Here is a 17,751-nt window from a genome sequence, read left to right on the forward strand (position 1 = left end):
GGAATGGTACCAGATGATTGGAGAAAAACCAATATAGCATCAATATTTAAAAAGGGCCGAAAATACATCCCTGGGAATTATAGACCAGTTAGCCTAACATCAATAGTATGCAAGCTCTTGAAGGGGATGATAAGGGACTATATACAAGATTTTAGTAATGAGAATGGTATCATTAGCAGTAATCCGCATGGATTCATGAAGAATCGTTCTTGCCAAACCAATCTATTAACCTTCTATGAGGAGGTGAGTTACCATCTAGATAAAGTAAGGCCCATAGATGTGGTGTATCTGGATTTTGCAAAAGCATTTGTCACAGGTCCCTCGTAAACATTTACTGTACAAAGTAAGGTCCTTTGGCATGGACCATAGGGTGAGTACATGGATTGAAAACTGACTACAAGGGCGAGTTCAGAGGGTGGTGATAAATGGGGAGTACTCGGAATGGTCAGGGTGGGTAGTGGGGTCGCTGGGACAAATCCTATTTATTTTGTTCATAAACGACCTGGAGGATGGGGTAAACCGTTTAATCTCTGTATTTGCAGATGATATTAAGTTAAGCAGGGCAATAACTTCTCTGCGGGATGTGGAAACCTAGCAAAAAGATCTGAACAAATTAATGGGGTGGGCAACTACATGACAAATGGGGTTTAATGTAGAAAAATTTAAAATATGCATTTGGGTGGCAAAAATATGAATGCAATCTATACACTGGGGGAGAACCTCTGGGGGAATCTAGGAAAACTATTAAATAAGCACCTGAACGACCGCAACATACAGGGATATACAATGTAATACTGACATATAATCACACACATAGGTTGGACTTGATGGACATTTGGAGGTCTTTTTTCAACCTCACCTACTATGTAACTATATATAACTATGGTAATGTTGAATGGCTGGCATCTGCAGTTCATGGGTTGTCTTTACCTGTTGGGTGACGTTTTGCTAATATGTGGCGTTCTTGAAGTGAGTGCATAAAGGAGTGGCTGTAGGTCATGACATCCAATATATCATAGCAACAGGCTTACCTGGAAATGTGATGTAAAGAACAATGACAATGATGTGTACAGTACAACAGTCTATTGAAACTAGCCAGATGTCGCCTTTCATCATTTTACAGCAAATGGAACAATAAATAGCAGTTCTCAGTTGTTCTGCGTTACTGCAGCTTGTACTTTGCTCCTTACTTTATTAAATAAGCCCATACAGTATGTCTACCACTGAGCTATATAGTCACAATAGTAGAAATGTTGGGAGGTTTATCTGTCAGGTCATATAAGGTGGTGCATGTTGCTGTATGGAGAGATCACGCCATTGCAAAGCATTTACATGTTGAATAGGATCTGTCTAAATGGAACACTCAGATTGAATGGAATAATCAAAAGCCCTCATGTACTAATGCTTTATGGCTCAATCTGCCATTAATTAGTGTATAGAGTAAAAAATGTGCATTTTAGGTTTGTTGCAAACACACCTCCAAAGCTGTCAGGTACTATGTTTACTTTCGGGGTTTATCTGTCTGCATTTAATCTGCAGTTAGTTTTTAGCAGAGCAGGTTCACAATGAGAGTTCCGAGATTTAATGTGGTATTAAAACCAAAAGCAAACATTTATTATCATGCAGATTACCAATTCTTAGATGTGGTGGCTGCATTCGCTTTTTCTTTTTTAGGCTTTCTTTCTTTTATTTTCACCTGGTGATCGGACCAGTAAGTCTGCTGTTTTTCAACAGAATAATCTGTTATGCAGATGAAGCAGTTAGAGGGTTGAGACAAACCATTTACCACTGACAGGGGTTCCTACAATGATCAGCTTTTATTTATGCGAAACCTTTTCCCCAAAAGGAACAAAAACTGTTTGGTGTAACTGCTTATAAAGTGATATCTGGAATTTGGCTTCAATTCGTTAGTGTATCTAAATCTGCTAGTACATCTTACACTCCCCTCCCCCCAGATTAACAATGCTGCTGTCCAAAGATGTCTTTGTTGCTCCTTTATCCAGATTGGAAGCACTCTAATACAGGAGGTTGTCCTACTGCCCAGTTCATCAGGTGAAAAAAAAGAAAGAAAAAAAGCCTAAAAAAGAAAAGTAATGCAGCCACACATCTATTGGTAAGCTGCAATTTATTACATTTTTGGTTTTAATACCACCTTAACAAAACCAGTGGTAAACAAAATGACTAGGCTGCATTTGCTGCAAAATTAGACTGGATCAGCAGGGATCAGTTGAATTTTAATCCATGTATGGGAAGGCTGGTTGTACACAAGTCGTTCTATCAATCAACTTGTGTACAACCAGCCTGTTGGGTTATTCCCAAACAGTAAGTGCGGCTAAAGCCGGCAGCAGTAATCATTGTATTCTGTCGACGGGGAAGTCTCCCTGCCATCAGAATACAATAGGACAACGGGAGCGATTTCCCCAATATACCTCAAGTGTGTGGATGAGGGAATCAGATCAATTTTGATCATTCAGTTCAAAAGATTAATATATGGCCAGCTTAAAGTTATGGTAAAGTCTCGTTTTTCTTTAGTTAAAAATAACAAACATGTTATACTTGCATGCCCCGTGCAATGGTTTTGGACAGAGCAGCCCGGAATCTCCTCTTCTCGGGTCCCTCTTCGGCACTCCTGGCCCCTCCCTCCTGTTGAGTGCCCCCACATCATCAGCTTGCTATGGGGGCACCCGAGCCAGGCCACAGCTCCCTGTGTCCATTCAGACATGGAGCAGAGGCCCAGCCCCGCCCCCTTTCTCTCCTCAGTGGCTGACTGGTTTGATTGACAGCAGCAGGAGCCAATGGCGCCACACTGCTGTCTCAGCCAATGGAGAGGGGAGTCCCAGGCAGCCGAGACACTCCTGCAGCATTGCTGGATCTAGAGGGACCTCAGGTAAGTATTAGAGGGGCTGAGGGGGGATGCTGCACACAGAAGGCTTTTTATCTTAATGCATAGAATGCATTAAGATAAAAAAAACCTTCTGACTTTACAATCACTTAAAGTCACTGAACCAGAACAAGGATGCATCATCTACAATGAAACTGAAGTCAGGAACTCCTGATCTGTGTATTTGTTCTGAGTAAGTGGGGTTGATTTACTAAAGGCAAATAACTTTGGAAGGGAAATTTCACTTTGCAAAGAATATCCAATCACATACAGGGAAAATTAAAACAGCATTTTTGCTTGTACATGATTGGATAATTATGTCAGCAGAGCTTCATCTCATTCACTAAGCTCTGAGTAAAATTTCCTTGCAAAGTGAAAAGTACTGAAGACAGCAGATCAGTATGATAGGCAGGCAATTTAGCATTTTCAGATCGTCAGGTCTGCCATATAGCACAAACTGTAAGAAAACAAATGCAATTCCACTGTCAGTATAAAGTCTGAAATGGGAGGGGTACTCACAAGCTACTAGACTGAACATAAAATAACATTTCCCCTTTATGTGTCACTATGGTAAATACCTCAAGTCCTTTAATCTGTTATTTATTTATATAACTCTGTCCTTTTCTTTAAAAGAAGATGGAGTGCCAATTTTGGTAGGAACAGTCTTATTATTTTTTTTTTTTATTAAAATTCATAGGTGACTATAAATAAGCTGCATTGAGATTGAAGTCGAGGAAAAGATGCAGCTTGTCCTACCTATATGGATACACAGTGCCACATTACAGCCAAATCACGAGCCAGTGATTTTCTCCAGCGTGACTGACTTTATCAAGGTTTATACATACAGTACAGTAGAATGTCTGAAGGAAATGATGTTTGGTCATCTATACTTAAAGTGTAACTACCTGCATGCCTGAGCTAAGGACAGATGGATTCCAGGAAGTAAACATTACAGATATTAACTGCCTTTACTTAAAGATGGCCGCTGCTGGAAATGCTAGGGTGATATTTTTAAAAGTGATTTCTGAACAAAATAAAGCAGGGAAACCTGGATGGATGGGTGAGTTTGCTTTAAATATAAAAAAAATAATCAAACAGTATTTTCAGTTTGTGGGGCTCAGATACAGTTTAGTTCTGCGTTAAGCTATAAAATTCCCTCATGAGTTTGGCTTTATTCAATATAATCTTCAAACAGGCTATAGAGGTAATAGCAGAAGTTGTCCTGGGGCACTGTGGGCTCAGCGTGCCATGGTTATACTTGGCACACTGCCAATATACTTGGGGGGCTTTTAGAAAAGCAAATTTTCAATTTTCATGGAGGGTCTTCTTTAGGGGGCCCATTCACACCTGTCCAATTGTGCAATTATCTGCTTTGCATTCTGGTAGCCTGTTCATTTGGATGGGTTGCCAAGGCATCAGAATGGACGAGCACAATTTTTCCAATAGAGAAACATCACCAGGGGTGCGCTATACCTACGCACCAAACCCACTATGACCTAGTGATTAGGAACAGCGACCTCTCTGTACTCCTTGTCAGTCCCATCCCCCCGGAGTTAGAAATACCTCCCAGGGAACACATTTAACCCCTTGATTGCCCCCTAGTGTTAACCCCTTCTCTGCCAGTGTCATTTATACAGTAATCAGTGCATTTTTATAGCACTGATCGCTGTATAAATGTCACTGGTCCCAAAAAAAGTGTCAAAAGTGTCCGATCTGTCCGCTGCAATGTCGCAGTCCCACTAAAAATCACTGATCACCGCCATTACTAGTAAAAAAAAAAAAAAAAAATGCCATAAGTCTATTCTCTATTTTGTAAATGCTATAACTTTTGCGCAAACCAATCAATATGCAAAAAAATGATGATGAAGTCCCAAACCCCTCTTTTTGTTTCAAACCAATCAATATACGCTTTTTGCAATTTTTTTTTACTCCAAAAATATGTATATAGAATACATATTGGCCTAAACTGATGAAGAATTTATTTTTTTTTTTTACATTTTTTGGGGGGTATTTATTATAGCAAAAAGTAATAAATATTGTTTTTTTTTTTTTAATTTTTTTTTTTTCAAAATTGTCTTTTTTTTGTTTATAGCACAAAATAAATAAATAAAATAATAAACCGCAGAGGTGATCAAATACCACCAAAAAAAAGCTCTATTTGTGGCAAAAAAAAAGGTCATAGATTTTGTTTGGTTACAACGCCGCGCAGATGTCAGTTAAAGTGACGCAGTGCCGTATCGCAAAAAATGGCCTGGTCATTAAAGGGGCAAATCCTTCTGGTCCTTAAGTGGTTAATTAGCTCTACTGAAGTCGCTCCGACTTCAGAAAAGGTTCCTGTAGTACAAGGTGACTTCTATCTGACTTGTGCCCATAGACTTTAATGGAAGTCACCTCCAAGTCAGATCCTCATCTTAATTGATATGATTTGGATCCGACATTACAGGAAGATTACCCAGGCATTCCGTGAAGTTGCTTCAAAGTCGATCCAAGTCGCACTGAAGTCGCCTGGCAAAGTTGCACGACTTTCAGGTCGGGGCAGTGTGAACCGAGCGCGTTGTGGTGTGCTGCAGAGCACGTTAATTCATTGGGGTGCCATTGAAAATGAATGGCACTGCAAAGCGTTATTGCATGTATGGTGCGTTGCTGTGCTCTGCAGTAAAGTGCGTTGGACAGGTGTTAATGAACCCTAAGGGAAATCTCTCCACTATGACTCAAATCACAAAAAAAAAAAAAAAAAAAACCATTATAGTATAAATCTCAGCCTCGAAGTAGGAAATCCATGTCTCTGTATTTTTTAAAGACGCGGTTATATTTTTTAGTGGCTGTGAAGGGTTAAAGATGTTCCATTGTGACATCAGCCATACTGATACTTTTATGTCTGTATCTCCCTCTGAGTGAAATGTGCTGTTCAAGGCCATGTACAAAACAGACTTGCCCTCTTGGCCTCAGGGCTAGTTTCAATTCAACAATTTCTGATTTTGGAAACAATGCGGAGAGCCCTGACGGCTTCCCCTTTCTCCAACTGCAGACACATTGTCCTGTTGTTTGCATGAGAACAATGTCTATGAAGACCTAAATACAGAGCAGCCGCAGGTACATTGGAAGAGACCCCTCTCCTCTGCCAGCTGACAGCATTTCCTTCTGGTCTTATCTGGAGCTGATACCTTCACCTTGGATAATCAGGTTAGAAGGGGGGCACAGAGGGGAGGGAGAAGGTCTGCTGGCCTCTGAAATATAGGTGGGAGTTTACTGACTTTCTCCCACTGCTGCTCTATAACAGGGAAATCTATCCTTCTAGAATTCCCATATGACTATAAAAAGAAGACGTTCAACGCATTATTCATCTTTATCCAAAGACATGGAACAAAGTGTTGTGTAAGTAGATTTTAGCTGATTATCATTCATTATTTTCTTGGAATATATCCGGTATGATGTCTTTCTGCAGCCATGTATTTTATAGGATGTATGACAGCAATGCATAGCTTATGCTGGCCATACGGTATACGAAAAATCATCCGAAATTCGGTCATTTAGACAGTTTGTTCATTTTTCGGGCAGTTAATGGGCACAAAATCAATAATCGTTGGGACGTTTTTGACCCGAAAAAAACCCTGAAGTTTGGAAATTTTCTGCTGAACGAACGATAAATTGAAAGGTTAATGTGTTTCCCGTCCGAACTGTTTGCACTAGGTATGTGTAAAAAAAAAAAAAAAAAAAAGAACAAAAAATTGATTCATTTTGTCCACTGAGCGATTTATCGGCCATTACATGATGGCACTATCACGGCCGAATGTTTGTTTTTTTCTAAAATGGGTTTGGTCGATTTTTTTGTATAGTGTATGGCCAGCATTAGTGACTGGAAACTGCTTTTATGTCCCTGCAACTGTCACTCCACTCCACCAAGTGCTAACAGTTCTGCAATTGTCTAGTTGTTTATAACTGACTGTGGTGGATACCTGTAACCTGTGTTATTTATTTATTAAGTATTTGTGAAGAGCCATCAATTTACACAGTGTGTTACATATTGTACATTCACCAGTGGTGACCCTCCATCGGTCGGTTGGTCGGCGGGCGGGTGCACTGGTGCACTTACCCCATCTATGCAGCGATTCACCGGCGGCTTCTCTTGCTTGGCGGTGGTGGTGGCAACGGCTTTCCCATCCTCTGCTCTCCACGGGCATCGGCGGCTTCTGTTTCCTCCCGCCTCCTCAGCGGCCAATCAGGAGTATTCTCTTTTCAATCAATCGGAAAACGGGGTCCATCCTATTTTGAAGCCTATTAAAGCCTATGGCTCTAATCAGGTGCTTAAAAAAAATACCCCCGCCGCTGTAATTCAGGCGTCCGGCGCCCTGAAAGAAGCTGGGCGCATGAATAGGGGGTGGCGGCGGCGGTCTTGGATAGATTCGTGCTTAGCCATATAGGGGGTGGCGTAGATAGAGGGGGCCTGGGCGCCCCTAATGGAAGGGTCACCACTGACATTCACATCAGTCCCTGCCCTCAAGAGCTTACAATTTAAGGTCCCTACCTCAAATGCATACATACACATACTAGGGCCAGTTTAGACAGGAGCCGACAAACTTACCAACATGTCTTTGGAGTTTGGGAGGAAACCAAAGTACCCCCACACAAGCACAGGGAGAACATGCAAACTCCATGCAGATAGGGTCCTGGTTGGGATTCAGACCAAGAACCCCAGTGCTGCAAGATAGAAATGTTAACCGCTAAGCCTCTGTCTTGCAAGCCAAAGTCATTGTCACCTGGGAATGGATGGTTGCTGAGATTTTTTAGACAAGAAGTGGAACTATGGAGAATGAACACGTATAGTAAATCTGAGTTTGTACAAAGTAGATAAGATATATAAAAAAACTTTGTGTATTGACACACCTTCATGTCTTTATAAAAGAAAAGGTACAATGGTGACTTGTTACCTTGAAATCCATATATTTCCTTACTAGTTTGACTTTATCTGCGTTGTGGATAGTTTACTGCATTCAGAGGCGGCTAAAGACCACCTCAGTATGCAGCTGCAATCTCTGCTATGGCAACATACAAACTGTCTAATTACCGGCAGCTAACTTGTGAGCGGGCACAAATCTGCAGAAACACTGTCAGGCCGGGGATGCATTGGCATGTAACTGTAACGTGAACAATGGCGGCGCCGGTCGTTATTTTGTATAGAGGGCAAATCTGACAGCACCACTGACAGCTGCTGCTGTTAGCACATATTGTGTGCATGCAGTGTTCAGAGCTACCGGCAGGAATCTACTGATCCTTGCCAGTGGCTGCCCCTGGCCACCCATGTGTGGTCGTGTGTGTGTGGTCGTGTGTGTGTGTGTGTGTGTGTGTGTAGGTGTAGAACTAAAAGCAAAATTTTAGTAAGAGAATATAACCCCTGTCAGTTTTTTTTGTTTTTTTTGCCGTGTCCGATAACGGAAATTTCCCTTCACTTCCTGTCCCATAGCCAAAGCGGGAGGTGAGAGGAAATCACACTGGGATGTCAAAACTAGTGTCCCTATTAGAAGATTTCCCCTCTATTACTATTCTGGTGTCAATTTGGAATTTTCTTTTTACTTTCAATGATAACAGTAAACAGGGCAAATAAAGAGGGTCAATCTCCCTAAGGGGAGCACAGACATTGATAAATACCTGATGGGTGTTCTGATCGTATACAAAACTAAAGAAAAAAAAAAAGTTTTGCCTTTAGTTACACTTTAATGCTGTAATACATAAGCCTCAGTTCACATTGTTGCAACCCCGGTGTTGTGCGATTTCCAGTTGCCTATGACTTTCATGTGACATTGGAGTCTATGGGACACTAAGTCGCATTGAAGTCACATCAAAGTAGTGCAAAAACCTTTTTAGGAGTTGCTGCAACTTGAGTCGCATTGATTGGAACAGCCTGTGTTTTTTTTACTTGTGCATGCCAACTCGCACTAGTATGAACCAAGGCTAAAGCACAACCCCACCATTATTCCATACCTTATTTCCTTACGCCTTTCACTTTAAATTGGTTTCAGACAACTGTATGTGAGCATAGGCACAAGCTGTATTTTATAGAAACAGCTGTGTTATTTATAAACTTTTCATTCTTTTATAAATATTGTTTTATTTATTGTTATATTTAGGAATCAATAAAATGACCCACAGGTCACAATAGAAAACTCAAAGGAATCTGCAAATATAAATAGAAACTATAGATAATTACTATTTCCAAAAATGTCCTTCTTTACAGTAATACATTATGAAAAAAAATGTGGATTAAGGCCAGGTTCACACCCATGCGGGTGGTTGTGGGTGCAGGATAGCGGGTAAATCGCACCTGTTCCCACACCCGCAGCCAAACCTTGCTGCTCCTTTGCAAACGCGCAGGGCTTCATTCCAAATGGCACCCCCACACATCCAAAACTGCAGCGTGTTTTCAGTTGCGGGCTTCGCATGGTGCTTTTGCACTATGCGATTTCCCTCCGGCTGCTTTTTAAAAAAGGTGCAGGAAATTTTTTTTTGCATGAAACATGGGCACAAATGAATGGGCTGCTGTGCCTGTGCAAACAAGGTTCGCAGAGCCGCATAGATGTGACCCTAACCTGAGTGTTTGTAGTGAGCATTCCTCACCAAAGAGTGATTAATAAATGAGCTGTGTGTGGGAAATTAGGAGCTGTTGCAGACTTATACTAGAACAGTAGGGATGCATTTTTTATTTTATTTTATGTTAATTGGTATGAAGAATGAATGGCAGATAGCACTAGCACATTGCGTTCGGACTAAAGAAGGCCATACACATTATAATCTAGTTGTACAATCCCTGTACAACCTACTTTAGCTTTGGATACACCCTTGTACAAAGTAGTTGGTAGATCTAAACTAGATGGTGGAATGAAGTTGCAATATGTATGTTCACAGTGACAGCCCAATGCCATGTTTACACGTGCTTCAAAATGTGGCATTTGACACGCTTTTTTAAAGCACTCTGAATGCAAATCAAAGCACCTCTCACTAATTCAAATGGTTACCTTACAGTCCTGTACACACTGTTGCTTTTGTTTTGCTTCAAAAATGACACCCTATGTTGCTTTCTCTGTGTTCAAATCATCTCCAAAGCCTCCACAGAAGTCTATTTTTCGCCCCCTAATAGCGTCTGCAGCATTGGAGGGGCATTTATTCAAAGTTAGCTTTGCTTTGTTTTGGAGGTATTGGAGGTATGAGATATGATGCATTGGGAAACAGGTCATCAGCAGTCACTTTAGGTTCATGTATATTCCAGGAGTGTCTGCTGCAGACGTCACATCTGGTGTGCAGCAGGGATCAGCAGGAAGGTGAGCAGGGTCCAGACCAGAGAGAAGAAACTAGCAGACAGCATAGGTGGTGTGCAATGTGGGGAACAGAGAGAAAGTACTGAGCGGCAGAGGATCAGCAGAGCTGGGGGACCAGAGGACCAGAGAAAAAGGACTGAGCGGCAGAAGATCAGCAGAGCTGGGGGACCAGAGAGAAAGGACTGAGTGGCAGAGGATCAGCAGAGCTGGGGGACCAGAGGACCAGAGAGAAAGGACTGAGTGGCAGAGGATCAGCAGAGCTGGGGGACCAGAGGACCAGAGAGAAAGGACTGAGTGGCAGAGGATCAGCAGAGCTAGAGGATCAGCAGAGCTGGGGGACCAGAGAGAAAGACCTGAGAGGCAGAGGATCAGCAGAGCTGGGGGACCAGAGAGAAAGGACTGAGCGGCAGAGGATCAGCAGAGCTGGGGGACCAGAGAGAAAGGACTGAGCGGCAGAGGATCAGCAGAGCTGGGGGACCAGAGAGAAAGGACTGAGCGGCAGAGGATCAGCAGAGCTGGGGGACCAGAGCTGCAGAAACCAGCAGATGTCACATGTGGTGTGCAGCATGGCAGCAATATAGCAGTAGGTGTGTGGGGACTGGAGAGAGAGAGAGAGGACTGAGAAGCAGAGTATCAGCAGAGCTGGGGAACTGGAGCAGAAGAAACTAGCAGATGTCACACATAGCATGCAAGCAATATAATTAACCCTATAGCAGAAGTAGACCAGGCACTGAAGAGAGGGGAGGATAAGTAAACCAGAGGATCAGCAGAGCTGGGGGCTGATACTGAATGGGGCATCAACAGACTTGGGGGTACTACTGAGAGGGGCGTCAGCAGAGCTGGGGACTAAAGCGCTACTCAGTGGGCTATCTGCTGAATGAGGGTACTAATGAACTGGGGATCTGCTGAGCTAGGGTATTACTAAGCCCATTTAAAAAAAATAGAAAATCAACACGCAGGGCATTTGCTAAGCTTCATTAAAGCTTCAAAAAAGCATCACAGAACCATCAAAAATGCATGTTGAAGCAGTAGTTGTTTTAATGTGTGATAAAAACAAAGCAAGTGTAAACTTGCAGTTGGGGGACAGTAAAAACAAGCGGTTGAGACATATTTTCCACTTGCTTCTGGGTCTTGAGCTAAATGGTTGGTCTGATACATTTGGAACACGGGGGGTATGCCACTCAGCATGGGAGCAATTTAGAGAATGCTTTGCATTTTCTGAATGAATGCTAGAGTTCTCTAATTGGACAAGGCAGAAAGCATGACGTTACTGTCCCAACTACTATGTAACTCCCCACCTTGTCCATTTAGAGAATGCTTTGCATTCATTGAGAAAAATGCAAGGCGTGCAAGCAATCCCATATTGTTACTATGACGGCAGAGACTACTTCAATGGTATCCAGCCTCCACATGGATCCCAGAGGTACACTATATTGTCAAAAGTGCACAAAACAAGGTCCATAAAGACATGAATGAGTTTCGGGTTGAGGAACTTGACTGGCCTGCACAGAGTCCTGACCTCAACCCGATAGAACACCTTTGGGATGAATTAGAGCGGAGACTGCGAACCAGGCCTTCTCGTCCAACATCAGTGCCTGACCTCACAAATGCGCTTCTGGAAGAATGGTCAAAAATTCCCATAGACACACTACTAAACCTTGTGGACAGCCTTCCCAGAAGAGTTGAAGCTGTTATAGCTGCAAAGGGTAGGTCAATTCAATATTGAACCCTACGGACTAAGACTGGGATGCCATTAAAGTTTATGTGCGTGTAAAGGCAGGTGTCCCAATACTTTTGACAATATAGTGTATGGCATATGCATACTTGCAGTGATCCAAGCTGGACAAATCTAACAATGCAATACAAGCCATATCTGAAATTCAGCTTTAAGGCATCAGTTTAGCGTTATGCATTAGTTATTGAGGCTGGTAGTTTGTGGTGCTAAGTGATTGCCTTAAGTCCTCCCTCATGCTAACCATCCCTGTAACCCTAATTTTATCACTCTTATGTAAAGCGAACCCCTTGTTTGATTCTATCATCTCTTTTGCCAAGATCCTGTGTGTTAGGGACTAACCTGGCATAGAAACACACCAGTGCCAAATTCTCACAGTACACCCAGATCATAAAAATAGCCCATGAGCAGTATAACGCAACCCAGCAATAGTCCTTTTTTCTTAATAAAAAACCTCAGCCTGGCCTCACCTTGTGTTACCCAATCATTCTGAGTTTAAAAATAACAGATGGCATTGGCAACCATTTATTGTCTTTAATCATCGGAAAGCACTGAGATATGTAGAGGCTGCCACTGATGACCTCTTCTGAAAATGTCAGTTGCCTGACTCTCTGGCTTCAGCATTTTCTGAGTCACTTAACGCAACCAATATAATCAGAGCAAATCATAACGCCCGATCTGCTTATTTGCTCCAGGACAGTGACGGCAGCCAAGCAGATAGCATTTTCAGAAGAAAAGGTCAGTAATAGCAGCCTCTATATTTCTTTCCTTGTATGTTCACCTTAAGGTCATCCTTATGATAAATATGCTTGAGGCCCCTTTCACGCTACTGCGACTTTAAAGTAGCACGATTTTGACGCAATTTTGCCATGACTTCAGGGAATGCCTGTGTAACCCGCATCAAAGTCGGACTAAAGTAGTGCAGTGACTACTTTGAAGTTGGTGCGACTTGAAGTCGCACAGATATGAATGGTACTCATTAGAAATCATGGGGTACGACTTGTCAAACGACTTTGCAGTCCCAAGTCGCAGGACAAGTTGCACAAGTGTGAAAGGGGCCTGAGGGTAAATATCTATTGTATTAGTGTATTACATGTATTTGTATATTGTATTCGTGTATTACATGTATTTGTATATTGTATTAGTGTATTAGTATATTGTATTAGTGTATTAATGTACATGTATTAGTATACTGTATTAGTGTATTAGTATATTGTATTAGTATATTGTATTAGTGTATTAGTATATTGTATTAGTGTATTAGTATATTGTATTAGTATATTGTATTCGTGTATTACATGTATTAGTGTATTTGTATGTTGTATTAGTATATTGTATTAGTGTATATTTTATTAGTGTATTGTATAAGTGTATTGCATGTATTAGTATATTGTATTAGTGTATTGGAAAAAAGTTAGCTTTATTCAAAACATGCATTGGGGAACTTGTGATTGCACAACATAGACTAGTAACGGCTTATACATAAACCCAACCACTGGATTTCTATAAGATTTATTATGTTTGACTTTTTTGCTGAGATTTTGTTTCCTCTTTTTGACATTGCAATCACATGAGATTTAATAATCGATGAGCTTGCTGTTTCAGGTAGGTGAGACTGCAATAACAAAGCAAAGATAGGGTGATATATAATATTTTGCGTGACCCTTGCTTCTAACAGATAACATACATAGAGACTTTTTGAGCTGGGAAAACAATGTGTGGCTGATCCAAAGAGGAAGCTGTGCTTGGAAATGAAACTGCTTGTTTTTCATATTTAGGAGAATTCATAAAATAAGGAAGTGATTTTTTTTTATACACTGCATGTGTGATAGAAATTTGTCTTTTTAGTTTCATACCTTAAACTATGCATACCTGTGTGATGAAACATGTTACTGAATGAGAATGACATTGGGAACACGAGTGGGAGGGACACTGAATGAGAATGACATTGGGAACACGAGTGGGAGGGACACTGAATGAGAATGACAGATGGAACACGAGTGGGAGGGAGGCATGGCCACCAATAAGGGTGTACTACTAGTCCTCATGTACGGGGCCCAGGGCAGCAAGGGGAATTGGATGTGGGCAGGGAGGCTGATCAGTGGGGAGGGGGGTGGGCAATTACTAGAACTGATTCCCTGTATGGCTGTCTCTGAAGCAGCTGAAAGCCAACAGAAGGGAGAGGAGGAGAAGGTGGCTTTCAGCTGCTGCGGGGGGGTCAGTTCCAGTAATTACTCCCCACCACACCAATCCCCATCTTCTTCCCCCTGCTGCCCGTGCCCCCCACCTACAGCTCTGCTGGCTTCCCCTCTTTCTTCTCCTGCTGGAAACTGCAGGCACACAATGGGATCTTTAAGGATGGAGAACGTCTTATTTACTGGCCCCTCCTTTCCTGAATGAACACAATGAGTGATCAGTACCAATCACTTACTGTAGTCCTTCATAACTGAAGCATAATAAACTGTGTTTACTATGCTTTAGTTTGTGAATGAACAGGCGTCTCTGTACAGAGCAAAGGTTGCAGAGCAAGCGAATGAAGAATTCATATTCCCAGTCCCGTTCTCTGTCCCAAAAGTGAGACATCAAGAGTCTGTTTAGATATTTCACCAAAATCCCCCCCCCCCCCCCCCCCAATTCACCTCAATGTTATGAAAAAAAAACTTAAAACAAAGTGTAAAGGTTGTTGAAAAAATTATAAAACATTGCAAAAATCTAAAAAAATGAAGACTCATTCATATGGGGTCTCTGGCCTATACAGCGTGAGTGAGTGGTCTGTTTGTGTGGCTGGACGCAGTGGCTGTACAAACACAGCCTATGGCTACGCACCTATGGCTGTGTTTGTACAGTTGCTGCATCCCAATAGCAAAATATAGGTTGTCTGCACACAGCTCCAATCACATGAAAAAGTGCTAATTCACACTGTACAGGCCACAGCACCCACGTGAATGAGCTCCAAGACCTCATTCACACACACAGCTATATTAACTCCGTAAAGTTTTATCTTTTAAGTTTAGCAGAAATTTTGGAAGTTATGTTGTGTTTGTGTTCGCTAATAATAATTGTAGTGATATCAAAGATTGGATCTTAACCCCACTTAGTGATCTGCAGGAGCCTCCCCAGTGATCTGCAGCTGACACCTATATTATAAATCAGTGCACAGTTCCCATGTATGCACTCTTTCTTAAGCCTAGTACACATGAGCCCAATATCGGGCAGCATCGGCGGGTTCAATAGAAATCGTCCGACATTCGGCCCGTGTGTGCTGCAGCCAGTCTGACAGAAGTTCGGCCGGCTGCTGTCAAAGGGGCATGACCAAAAAGGTCTGCCAATCGGCTCCCGATCAGCATTCTCATCCAATAGCTAAGAGCTCTGACCGGAGTGTTCTGTCAGAAAACAATAGAATAGCAGGGGAGATCGTTGTACTAACATGGAATTGTTAGTACAGTTGCTCCGACCTGAGGTGTTTTTTTTTTTTTTCGCAGGAGACGGACAGGAAGGTGGCAATTCCCCCCCAAACCCCGCCCCCCCCGGCGCGAGAAGGACGAAAAGGCAGTGATCTCCTACCCCCCTCCCCCCACGGGAGATGGGGGGGGAAGACAGTGATCAGAGGCCTCCTTACCTTAGGAGGCAGATGACAGGGATCCTCGCTCCAGCTACTCCTTACTCCAGGGCCATTGCTTCTCCTCCCAGCTGAACAGGAAGTGGGTGTGAGACCCGATTGGCCGGGAGTCCTAAGACCCACTTCCTGATTGGCTGGGAGGAAAATCAGAAAGACAATAGCGAATATTAATTCACTATTATCACAGAACTGGGTGGGCTCCGGGCACAGTGCTCTGTTCCTGTAACCCACCCTTTTTTTAAGCCAATTAGAGCCTCAGGCTCTAATCATGTGCTTTAAAAAATAAACCATTGAAATCCATGCGTCCGGCACCCTGCATGTAGATTAGGAGCTGGGCACATGGATTAGGGGGGCGGCGCCCCTTATAGACGGGTGACAGTTTAGATGGTCATATGCAGCATGCTTTCAGCTACATTCAGCTTGCATTTGATGTCATTCTGAGTTACTTAATAGGGGGTTCTGGACTTTTTTCTAATAATAATAATATAGTGTGGTCCATTAGAGATAATAACAATAAAAGAAACCTCCTTCACTTCACAGTTCACTTAAAGTGCTCCCCTCTCACTACCACTATCAGGATCTTCAAATCAGGCAATCACCATCAATTGTACCTCCCTGTTATATTAAGGTAACTCAGCTTCAGGTAATACCTCCTCTAGATATCGTTTGCTTTGATTGAGAAGTCCACTTCTCCTTTTTACATGTATAGATTTATTTTCATTCAGCTTGCAGGAAAGAAATCTAACAGATTTCTCCATCCACCGTAATAGCACAGATGGATGAATCTGTCAGAATGCTCCAACAGTACCTGCATCTGATTGGATGCAAAGCACTGTTTTGCTGACAATTTTCTGAGAGGCTTCTTCCACAAAAGCAATTTAACAATTCACTTTTGTAAAACGTAGCGGTGCCGGTGTTCTGCCGAGAAAGTTCCCCTAGGCGGATAAGGACCCCCCTCTACTGCGCAGGCGCAGCGCTTGCGCAGTAGGAGCCGGCGGAAATAGCGGAAGCCAAATACAATAGAAATCAGCTGTACACGGTGCCTGTAAGAGGGCCCCTCGCGGGCTCGCTTCGCTCGGCACTATTTTATTCTCCCTCTAGGTCCACTTGGATGGTGGAGCTTCAACCTGGACCCCACAGGGCGCAGGCGTCGTGTACAGCTGATTGAAGTTTTTCATCTTTGGCTATTTTCGGCGGCTCCTAGTCATTTGTACTGCGCAAGCGCAGTACAGGGGGGGTCCTTATCCGCCAAGGGAACTTTCTCGGCAAGACACCGGCACTGCATGAATTTTGGCTGAGCCAACAGGAATTGGTCTTAATTGGTACAGTGTATGGCCAGCTTTACTTACCCCCTGTCAACTACAGAAAGGTGGTAATAAATCAACACTCTTTGTCTTTTATCTCTTGTGTTGATTTAGAAATAGTCTTGTGTTGTTTCCCCAATAAAAGATGCAAAAATAAAAGCCATATAGAGAAATCAATAGGCCTTTGAAAAAGTAATTTCATGTTCAGGTTTCATGGATTATTTGTGGGTATTGTAGGATGCAAAGCAAGATTTATAGTGCTATTCACTTCTGAACCAGGCCTAACTTCCTGCATTCACAGGAGAACTGAGGGCAGTGGAGTCACAGGCTCCTGCTGCTGTCAGTCAAATCTTGTGAGGAGGGAGCAATGCTGTGTGTGTCTATGGGGGCACACAGCCAGGCTGGAGCTGAGACAGGAGCCAGGTAAGTGTTTAGGGATGGGGGTGGGTAGGACAGGTAGTGGAGTGTTTTTTTACCTCAATGCAGAAAATGCATTGAGGTAAAAAAAAAAAAAAAAAAAACCTTAGACTTCAGTACCACTTTAATTAGTTTAATAGTACATTTTCTATACAGGTCCATACATCAGATCCAAAAAGATGAACAACCAAAGAGGAAAAAGGGGCAGAGAGATTTGGTTCTAAAAGAGGGACAGTCTCTCGAAATAAGGGACAGTTGGGAGTTCTGCGGCTGGAACAACACATGCAGAGTTTGGGCCTTGCCTTCTGACTGACAGTTTCTACCAAAGGCAGAACCCCCCCCCCCCACAACTTTGGAGGTTCTTTTGCATTCAGTGTGAAAGAGCGCTTCATTTTTCTTTTGGTCATTGCACTGATAAGGTTAGTGAATGGATTCAGTAGGTATAGCTTTAAAACCTATTATATGTTCAATTTAAATGGCTTGATTTG

The 17,751-nt window shown here is 42.5% G+C and overlaps 1 protein-coding gene across 9 annotated transcripts in view; it reads left to right on the plus strand.

Annotated features, from left to right (window-relative positions):
- Positions 1-17,751, plus strand: part of RBM47 (RNA binding motif protein 47) — a 184,522-nt gene that overhangs the window by 95,350 nt on the left and 71,421 nt on the right. For 3 of the 9 annotated variants that reach the window (XM_073608541.1, XM_073608540.1, XM_073608542.1), the window contains one exon: positions 2,004-2,113. The exons of 1 other annotated variant lie outside the window; for it this stretch is intronic. In XM_073608541.1, the coding sequence (XP_073464642.1) occupies positions 2,094-2,113 (20 nt within the window). In that variant the 5' untranslated portion in view covers positions 2,004-2,093. Of the gene's footprint in view, positions 1-2,003; positions 2,114-5,061; positions 6,065-6,084; positions 6,257-17,751 lie in introns of those variants that run through there. 5 more of the 9 variants (XM_073608539.1, XM_073608548.1, XM_073608537.1 and 2 more) reach the window with 4 other exon arrangements.

This window comes from Aquarana catesbeiana, linkage group LG01 (genome assembly GCF_042186555.1).
Source record: "Aquarana catesbeiana isolate 2022-GZ linkage group LG01, ASM4218655v1, whole genome shotgun sequence".
Lineage (NCBI taxonomy): Eukaryota > Metazoa > Chordata > Amphibia > Anura > Ranidae > Aquarana > Aquarana catesbeiana.